Source organism: Sinocyclocheilus rhinocerous, unplaced genomic scaffold (assembly GCF_001515625.1).
Source record: "Sinocyclocheilus rhinocerous isolate Xijiao unplaced genomic scaffold, SAMN03320098_v1.1 scaffold1097, whole genome shotgun sequence".
NCBI classification, from domain to species: Eukaryota; Metazoa; Chordata; class Actinopteri; order Cypriniformes; family Cyprinidae; genus Sinocyclocheilus; species Sinocyclocheilus rhinocerous.
Window position 1 is genome coordinate 38,887 of NW_015630974.1, and position 10,555 is coordinate 49,441.

The window sequence follows — 10,555 nt, forward strand, 5'->3', positions numbered from 1 at the left end:
TCCGGCTACGCCTGCCCTCATTTCCATTAAAGTTGTTCTGTCATCACAAATTTAAAAAAGGACATGAAAACAGTACAAAGAACTAGGGGTGTATGTTAGTGTTTTATGGACCAGCATAACATTCATTCATTAACCCTATTCATTTTATAGAATGAATATAGTTCATGATGTAACCCAAGCATTTGACATTACTGGCACTGTTAATCACTGTATGACTGGCTAACCTGTTTAGCACACTTCCTCATGCGGGGCAGTAAATAGATCTCTGCTAGCTCTTTTTGTCGCTCCTCTTCCTCGAGTCTCCTCCGCTGCTCCTCTGGGATAATGTCATCCCAGTTCCTATCATCCCTCTCAGTGTCCATGTCAATCTCCTCCTCCTCCATCATGGAGAAATTTGCCACCTGCAAGATGGAGCAAGCATTGTTTAATTGTGTTAATCATGTAACTGACAGCCTCTTGAGAAGGTGTCCAGCACACGGGTGGAAGGTGATGACAGATGTAAGGTTTAAAGTGAATACCTTAAATTGAGAGAGGAGCTCTTCTCCTACAGTCGATGGTCCAGGGTCGTTCTCTCTGGTCTCTGCTCTCTTCAGGATTTCATCAATGTCCATCTCCTACCAGATCAACAAACATGTCAAACATAAGTTGCTTCATAGAAGTCCACGGCCATACGCGGATGACTATGTTTGTGTTAAAAATGTGTATCAACAATATGAATATTTTTATTTATTTCACGATAACACACACATACATACATAAATATACATACATATATATACATACATGTGTGTTTTAGTGCACTGGATTTATCCATATAGTAACAAAAGTGTATGTAATATGTCGCTGTAAGAGAAAGCGTATGACCTTGCTGTACATTTTATTTATCACTGTTCTGCAAATTTCCACTGACGAAATCCAGTCATTTCAATAGGAATCCGTTATCACAACAGGTTCAAGTTGGTCACATTGACTCAATGTGCTGACAAACAGAAAGCTGCTTGGTTTGAAAGCCGTGAACGATGTTTCATACGTCGATACACTATTGAAAATAGTGTAATCTCTTACCAGTAAAGTGTCACGAAAATGTTGCTAATGTGACCACACCTGAGGCAGAATGCAGTCATGGAACCTCATAAGTATCAAATTTATTACAAATTTAACATTCTACATATGTTCTATACAAAACTACATATATATATATATATATATATATATATATATATATATCACATCACACAATACAGTTGTTTTTGCTTTGACTGTTTACTTAAACCTCACTTAGTGATAAAATAAGAACAAAAACTATAGGACAAAAACCTACAATAGAACAAAGAAACAAATGAAATAAACCTACATCAAAAACCTCAAGCACTAGAAATAAAAAAATACTAAAATTGTATGTAAAGCACTGCATAGTCTTCACTGGATAAATTAAATACATATTTATTCCTATTAAAGTTACAGAAGTGATTCAGTCAAGGGCAGCGAGAGATTTTCTCTCTTTTGTTGTTTGATTAACATTCATGACACAGATAGCAGCAGGTTTATTAGCCTGCTGTCCCTTTAAGACCAAATGCACAGATCTAATATACTGATTTTTCTTTCAACTGTTTACTTTCGCTTAAGTTATAACCGACTGTGTTTACAGGGATACTCGCAAAGAGGACATTTTGACACGCAAGTGTGTATTTGACCATTTAAGCCAAATAAGTCACCAGTTGAGAACTCCGTTCATTACTTGTGCACTGTGTGAGAAGTGGCCTTAAGTGCACACACTAACAGACAGTGCACTCAAATGGTTTAACTTCACTTGTTTTTAAACCGCAGTGCTTAAAAACACATTCAAATGGCAAGCTTTCATGATGCTGCAACACAGAAACGTCACATGAGCATAACCGTGATAGAGGCGATAGTCCAAATCCAGTATATTGCCCACCCCTAGTGTTAAATCCCACAGACCTGAGGTTCCTGTTCCTCTCCTTCCGGCTCTTTGAAAAGTTCTTCAGCACCAAACTTCAGGATGGATGACAGTTCCTCCTTGTTGAATGGAGTAGAACTGCAGACGAATCAAACAATAACACATCATATATATATATATATATATATATATATATATATACATACACACACACACACACACACAAGTTCTTTGGGTGGTTCTTTGCCTCCGCGTCGTGCGTTTAAAATCCTTTATTGCACGGCAAGCCGTTGATTATACCTTACATATGTACATATACACATATATACATGGGTGCACATAAGTTTTTCAGCCTGGTTCTCAAGAGCTCCTGGAGATTTGGTTTGGTCTTCACACTGTACATAGTGTGACCCATTAAATATAACTGTAAAAAATAATAATAGTAATAATATTATTGCACTTTTTAAAAATAAAATAAACAAAATAAGTGTTATAATTCTATTATATTTTAAAATGAAAAGGGAGTATTAAATAAAACTACAATTATTTTATAGTAAACTTAAAAATAAAATGCTAATATTTACTTTTTATTTTAATATGAATTTTCATCATTTTCAACCTTAAAATCAGCAAGCTTTTATTTTGGCATGTTGCCGGCAAGTAAGTATGTGTGCACTGCCGGGTTTAGCGCTGCTGAGTGAAGAGCGTAAGTGAAGAGCGTCAGTGAATGAAATGTCACAGTTTTGCATTGTGCTTTGAAAATGGCAGCGGATAGCCTAGATTTATGCTCTCAGTTTGAATAGAAATCTTATCCAGTCTTACAGTTTGTTATACACATACATATTGTATACACTAACATACCAGAATTTCCACTAAAAAAATATACTAAATTAATCAACCACAAATAATTTTCAAGAACTGTATGTTCTTCAATGAAAAACTGTATTTATAAGTTATATTGGCAGCTGTACCTGGAAGGAGCAGCACCCGTGTGAAGGACTGTCTTTCCAGTGGTGTCCATCCTCTGAATCACGAGGTGGTCCAACACCATTTTCTTCTTGGCTCTCTCAATAATCTCCTCCTCAACTGAGCCCTTTGTCACCAGACGGTATATATTCACCTGAAAGACAAGATTGCATAAACATCAAAAGTAGTGGCCTACACTAAATTCTAAAGAATAAATGTATAGATTATACAATACCGTCTCCAGGCATTCCAGAATTCTTTTTTTTTTTAATAAAAAAAAAAAATAAGGAATCACTGTCTGGCTAACTGAGGTTTCAACATGGAGATAGAGGTTAGGATCGTGATTTTTCAGTAGCACTACTATTATTATTAATCAGTAGCACTACTATTATTATACACTCAGAAGTGGTCAGACGTGACGTTAGACCAGATTACAATGAAACGTTACAAATGTCACAATTTTAACAAAACAAGAGATCGTAATTATCACCATATATTGCTATTTGCACTGCAATATGATAAACATTTAAAAACTGATATTGCTGCTGGCCAAGACCAAATTTTAGCTGTGTTGAACGAACACCAAAGGCCCTGCTTACCTACAGTGATTACAGCATAGCCTGTCACATATCCCTTTTCATTTTATTCTCAATGTGCAGTCCTAATCAATATTAATGTAATGAAGCCAGTATTCATTACAGAACTTATATATCAGGTAAATATTTTTAGAACGTTTTGGTTTCATTGCATGTAATGTGTGGAGTTAATGTGGAGGCTGACCTGTTTTTTCTGACCAATCCTGTGCGCTCTGGCCTGGGCCTGCAGGTCATTCTGAGGGTTCCAGTCGGAGTCAAAAATGACCACTGTATCCGCAGAGGCTAGGTTAATCCCCAGACCACCTGCTCGCGTGGACAACAGGAAGCAGAAATCCTGCAAAGAGACAATGGCAAACCTCAACTTTTCAAGTTTTTTTTTTTGTAATTTACAAACTTTCTTCAGCAATTACACTTTATGATGAATATTTACAGAATATGCATGATTATTTGTCATTCATTTACATTACATTATTAATCACAAATACATATCAGCATATTTCTTTGTGTTAGTTTAGCAAAATCATATTCTTTATATTTTAATTTGACATTCTGTGAACCTAAAGCCTAATGTATTATTTGAATAAATATGAATTGTGAATTATGAAAGTAATTTAATCTGAACAAACAGTGATGCAATGTTAGACTTCACAATGCATCAATGCTACAACAAATATTTAAAATAATAATTAATATTCCGTGATTTCACACATACCTCAGAGCCCTCTGCATTGAAATGATCTAAAGCCTGCTTCCTCATTTCACCCTTTATGGAACCATCCAGTCTCTATAAACACAAACACTACCGTAAGTCACACCTGAGCCACAAACAGTGCACTTAACTCCAGATCACCTGCAGTGAGTGAGTCCTGCCATCACCTGGAATAAGAACTGCCGGTACTTCAGGTACTCAGCCAGGATGTCCAGCATCCGGACCATCTGGGAGAAGATAAGCACACGGTGCCCTCGTTCCTTCAGCCGAACCAGCAGCTTATCCAGAAGAATCAGCTTCCCACTGCTGCGAATGAGGTGCTGCAGACAATATATCAGTTCAATCTGTATGTAGTCAGTGCTGACCCACTGGTTTCGGTTAGCTGTGGTTATATGCAGGACAAGATTTTCCTCCAGCAAGAGCTTTTGAAAAGATCACCTTTAACTATGAAGCCACTAAAGCAGAAGTTCAACCTTTTTTTCCAACACAAAATTCAATATTCTGCCACATAGGTATTTTCTGAGATGTCTGCTTAGAGCTTAGTAACAGTTAGTCAGAGAATTCTAATTTAGAGTCTTATTTTTTTTTATTATATTAACAATTTATTTATTTAAATACTTTCATGTCATCCTATGCCACCTTGAAATTTTCCCAGTATAAATAAAATAAAGTATAAAGTCAAATAAAGTCCCAACAGTGGGCTCTCGACCCCAGTTAAGAGCCACAGCCCACAAATTCACAAAAAAACATATGAATGCACAGGAAAAACAAACAGCAACTGGTAACTGGTGAACATGCCGTTTTCTTTTACATAGAAGTTTCTCATGTAAGCACAAATTGTCACTTTAGGGGTTTGCAAGCAACTAATGTTAAACTTTTTATAAACAAAAATTCAGATATTGTGCCATGTTAAAGGGTTAGTTCACCCAAAAATGAAAATTAGGCTGCGTTTTACTCACGCAACCTAGGTCTATATGACTTTCTTCTTTCAGACGAATCCAGTCGGAGTTATATTAAAAATTGTCTTTGATCTTTCAAGCTCTATCATTGCAGTCAGCGGGTGTTGCATTGATTCTGTCCAAAAGAAGTTAAATAAAAAGCGCCCATGCATAAAAAAAAAAGTGTCTCACACGGCTCCGGGGGGTAAACAAAGGCCTTCTGTAGCGAATCGATGTGTTTTTGTAAGAAAAATATCCATATTCAAAACGTAATAATCACTTTAATCTAGCTTGTGCCAACAGTTGTACATGGAAGCAGCTCTGGGAGCATGACGTATGAGGTCAGCTCTGTGCATGCACCGGTGCGTCTCGTGAAAACCAACGTTTGTTTACAGGAGCAAAGGAAGCAAAGTTTCCTTACTTTAGCAAAGGAAAACCAGTCTCTTCTTGGCTTATATCGAAATCCTCTGACATTAGGCCTAATTTTCATTTTTGGGTGAACTAACCCTTTAAAGGGGTCATATGATGCTTTTTTAAAGATCATTATTTTGTGTATTTGGTGTAACAGAATATGTTGACATGCTTTAATGTTCAAAAAACACATTATTTTTCAAATACTGTACATTATTGTAGGTCCTCTATGCCCCGCCTCTCTCAAACACTTCGTTTTCTACAAAGTCCCTCCTTCCGACAATAGTCTTTGCAACTTTACAGATCTTCTTTATGCACCAAGAGCTTGTAACACTCCAAAGAGAAAGGAAAAAATGAAATCGAATCATATGACCCCTTTAATGATATTTTATCCAAACCATTTGTGACCTTTAAAAAATATATATTTTGATGTGACACTGAAAATATATATGAACATATAAAATATTTGTGTTTATATTTTTATAACCTTGTTATATTTGTAGCTATTACAATTTTGACTAATTAGTGCTTTCCGTCTGGAGGTGAAAACCCACCTGTAGGCCTTCTTGTCTGTTGTAGAACTCGTCCTCAGGCGATTTAATGAGGTAGCAGTGGTTACAGCATTTCTTCAACTCCATCATGACATTGAGGAAGCCCGACTTGCTTCCTTTAGTGCCTTTACTCAGGGCTTTATAGTTTCTCGTCAATATCCACCTAAAAAAAAAAATAATAATAATAATAATAAATGTAACTAGGGGGATTTCATTGTAAAAGTGGACTTAAGTGGGAATTATATAGCCAGATTTTCGTTCAGGAAAAATAATTTGTTAGAATATAGAATGACAAGACTAATCACATGAATAAAGTAAAAAGGGATCCATTTAGATTCCATGCTGATGTTTGTGCCGTCTCTCTCTACTGTACTCAGCACTTTACTCTAAATGCTGGGGGTTCTCTTACTTGTAGTATTGTTTCTGAACAGCGCTCATCTCCACCCTGAGGATCTGCTCCACCTTGGCAGGCAGAGATTTCTCCACATCCTTCTTCACTCTGCGCAGCAGGAAGGGCTCTAGCTCCTTATGAAGGCTGGTATAGCCAGAGTCTCTGCCTTTGCCATGTTCCTCTTCAAACAGCTCCCACGAGTGAAATCTACCAACATGCCAGCTTATATCAGCCCTTCATTCAGTGTCATCATTGTATTACACCAATACAAGAATGTGGTTAACTCTTCTCTCCATGGTACTTAGCCTTGACAGTTTAAAACGAACCACAAAGCTTTACAAGAGCTACCAAAATACCACATGAAAAGCTCACTTGCATATAGTAGCACTGCACTGAAAAACTGTGGCTATACATTGAACTGAAAAACAAAAAACACAAGTCGACTGATACGACAGGAGCACACCTACTTTATAGGCATAATAAAATGCAGCAGAGACCAGAGCTCTTTGAGTGAGTTCTGGAGGGGTGTGCCTGTGATCAGGAGCCTGTGGTTGGACTTGAACTCAATCATAGTCTTGTAGAGGAGTGAGTCGTCGTTCTTCAGCCGATGGGCCTCATCTACACCAATGAACGCCCAGCTCACATTTCCTAAAAATGACTGCAAGAGAAAATATAACAATGAGCTCTCTGCTCTGCTAAAATACACATTCCTCTCTCTTTTACATAGATATTAATATATGTGACCCTGGAGCACAAAAGCAGTCTTAAATCGCTGGGGTGATGAAATCACTCACGACTGTGGGAGAAATTATATGAATGATCTATCATGACACTGGGGTGATGTCTACTAGGAATAAACGAAACGGACATACTTGCACCAAGAATGGGCCATCCAGTTCAGACCCTCCAACTGATAGTCGCGCAGCTCCAATCCATCTGCGCCAATGTAAGGAGGCTGCTTCTTCATGGGTACAAACCGTGGCCTCTGTTTTAAAACCTACAGGAAATCAAACATTTAACTGGTTGTACAGTGATCGGGGTTTCATTTGCTTGTTCAGATGACCGGCGTTGAGTGCCGTTACCTTGCACTCTCTGGAGGGAATGGTTTTGCACTGATTCCGACTCATGTATTCATCAATGCACTTTTGAAACTTTCTGGCAATGAGAGCACCGTCTTCCCAGCTGCACTCGAAGTACGGCAGCCCCTGCCATTTACAAAGGTAATCTGGATAACCTGCGGCAGACTTCTGATTTGAATGTCCTGCAAGATTAAGACAACAGTAAAGTTAAATAAACGCTCCCAATAGACCTGTCGCAATAATCAATATATCGACTTATCGCGCAATATATGTACATAACCTCAATCATTTTTGGTGACGCAATATATCGCCCATTATATTTACTTAAATTAATGTCACCATGTTTTGTACATTCCACTTGTGCCTGTGTCTTTTGCAGGTAGAAAACAAACTTTTTGTTAGAAAATATTTATTTGCTATTTATTCAGGTTAAGGTATCTAATATTTTGATACTTAATTTCCATGATCTAAACATTTAAAGCCACATTACCTATAGGAAATTGAGTTTCTGTAGTGATTCATACCATTTCTTTTTCTCCTGATCTTTTTTCTTGAAGTTGTCCAGTTTCTTCATGCCCTTCACGTTCTGTTGTTTGAGCGTCTCCTCTGTCTCCCAGGTGTTGTGAATGTGGGACCAGTTCTTCCACTTCATCAAGTATTGCACCTCTCCTGGCTGTCTGTTGGGGTCAAAGTTGGTGTTGGGGTCCCCATCTGCCTCTACTGCATACACTGTGGTTACGGCCCCCGTTGCTGAAAAAGAACAAGACAACACCTTAACATATAATATGTCTTCTAAACTTTTCTCCCAAGCTGACCGTGTTGTCACGTTTCACTCTGCCTCAAGAGAAAGACATAAATTTAAGCAGTCCTGCCCACTGAAAGCTGTGTGGATTTATTCATGTCACACAGACTGAACAGCTGACGAACAGTTGCCACATACAAAAATGCTTCATACAGTATTTGATTTTTTTGTGCTCACCTCCTTTCCGGCCTATCCTCATTTCCATAACTCTCTCCAGTGTCTCAAACTCGTCCTCCTCCGGCGGTGGGACGTCCTCTCCACACACCTCCACCAGGTCATCTGAATCAGTCTTCAGTTCCTCATCTTCTTTGTAGCTCACATTGACAGTGGCCTGCCGCCGAGGTCCCGCTAAAGCTTTTTTATAATCGTCCTCGTCATCTGAGGAGGAGCGGGAGGGCTTCTTCTTAGGAGCATTGTTATTTCTCCCATTCCTGGCATTGGCCCTGGGAGATGAGCAGAGATTCATTCAGCAACAGAAAACTACATAAAACAGCCAAAAGGACGCACCAATAGGGTCCAGGCACATGTGGAAAAAAAACAAGACCAAAACAACCACATTTGGAAGCATTGATCCAGCGGAAGCTGAGGATACAATTGTTTTAACGGCAGCTTTTTTGGTTGCAGTGCCACAGCTTTGAAGATTTTCTTCCAGTAAAGTTCCCTCTCGCATTGACAAAGATTTGGTATGTGCCCTTAAATAATTCCACTGCCCAAGTATACCATGCTTTGACAAAATATGTGCAGGAAATATGCAGGTAAAAAAAAAAAAAGTCCACAAGGACACAATATTTAAGTTTGAAAAGTGAGTTTAGTAGATATTAAATTAATTACTCATCATAGGCCACAGCAAAAAACATAATTGAGTTGAACCTATGAAAAATTTGACAAATCAAAATTCTTTTTAAAACTTCTTTCAGAGGCTCCATAGGTTATACACACCAATTTTTTTTGTTACTAACAAAGTAGAAGGAATAAGTATTTTTCAGATATTTCAAAATGGAACTGCATAATGGGGAGTTCTGTATGCTAAATAAAACTAAAAACCATTATGACTACGTAAAAAAAATACGTTCACAATTGAGAGCGCCTATATTTATCCATCAAAAAAGGCAACCAGCAGCCAATCAAAATTCATCAGTAAGTACCTAAAAATCTGAATGGCCAGACATTATGAATTGTATTATACATGTGCAGGGTGTCCAAATGAGGCTATGTGCCAAATTTTTGTGAGAATCAACAAAAATGTTTTTTATTGAAGAAAGTATTAAGAGGAAAGGTGAATTTTGATTTAATGTTGACTTTGAATAAACAAACAATGGAGGACTTCTGTGAAAAATACCTTGCATAAAATGGCAGAAGTAAACCAAGATTAATGTGAAAACCGTACTTGTTTGAAGGTTTTCTGCTCTTGACTTTGTGACTGGGCTCATAGTCTGACACGGACTCGTCACTGTTCCCTTTCTCCTCTGCTGAAGAGTCAGACGAGCCACTTCCTGAACCAGAGCCAGAGTCCGAGTCTGACTTATAACCACAGGCATTTGCAAATCTATGATCATTTTTATGGAGCATTTTCACTTAGTGACTGTGCTGCAGTCAGAGCATGCAGTACCTCGTCTGAGCCAGTGTTTGAGGAGCTCTGCTGCTGGAGCTGCTGCTGTTGAAGCTGTTGTTTCCTGAGCATGGCTGACCTTTGCACTGTCAGGATACTGGGATTGGATTTCCAAAACTACAACAAGGAGTTACAACAACAGAGATATTTTCAAACACTTACAAACAAAGGTTCTGTCCCAAAACCCTGTGAAGTGCCTACTCAGTGTTTCCCATTCATTAGCTAGACTCTGGTGACCGCCATGGTGTAATCTGTTCCGCCACAATTTCAAAATGACCCGGAAACATTAGTAGACCTCTCATAACAACATAAAAGGTCTCTAACCTTGTGTTTTGTGCTATTGCTTTAGCAAAGCGAGCATCTGTCAAACAAACTAAAATTGAATGCAAGACGTGGTTTAGTGCCCTAATCAAATTGCAAAAGGTGGTGACTTATTTAAATAGGTATATAGTCTGTTGCACATTTCAAAGCGAAATGCACAATTTTTGGCTGCAAGGTAACTGCTATGTATTATGTAAATGTAATGTTTAATTTAATGCAAGACGCCATTGTGACGAGTGGGGCGGGGCCGAGAGCCGTGGGAAC

General features: G+C 38.2%; 1 protein-coding gene across 1 annotated transcript in view; it reads right to left on the reverse strand.

Annotated features, from left to right (window-relative positions):
* LOC107740788 (chromodomain-helicase-DNA-binding protein 1-like) overlaps positions 1 to 10,213 on the reverse strand; it is a 20,508-nt gene extending 10,295 nt beyond the window's left edge. The window contains 17 exon segments of the mRNA XM_016553290.1: positions 225 to 401; positions 519 to 614; positions 1,960 to 2,056; positions 2,890 to 3,038; positions 3,665 to 3,814; positions 4,193 to 4,264; positions 4,357 to 4,509; positions 6,093 to 6,252; positions 6,499 to 6,687; positions 6,948 to 7,138; positions 7,370 to 7,477; positions 7,563 to 7,662; positions 8,084 to 8,309; positions 8,539 to 8,804; positions 9,749 to 9,925; positions 9,927 to 10,087; positions 10,199 to 10,213. Of these exon segments, the coding sequence (XP_016408776.1) occupies positions 225 to 401; positions 519 to 614; positions 1,960 to 2,056; positions 2,890 to 3,038; positions 3,665 to 3,814; positions 4,193 to 4,264; positions 4,357 to 4,509; positions 6,093 to 6,252; positions 6,499 to 6,687; positions 6,948 to 7,138; positions 7,370 to 7,477; positions 7,563 to 7,662; positions 8,084 to 8,309; positions 8,539 to 8,804; positions 9,749 to 9,925; positions 9,927 to 10,087; positions 10,199 to 10,213 (2,487 nt within the window).
* Positions 10,214 to 10,555: the final 342 nt, after the last annotated feature.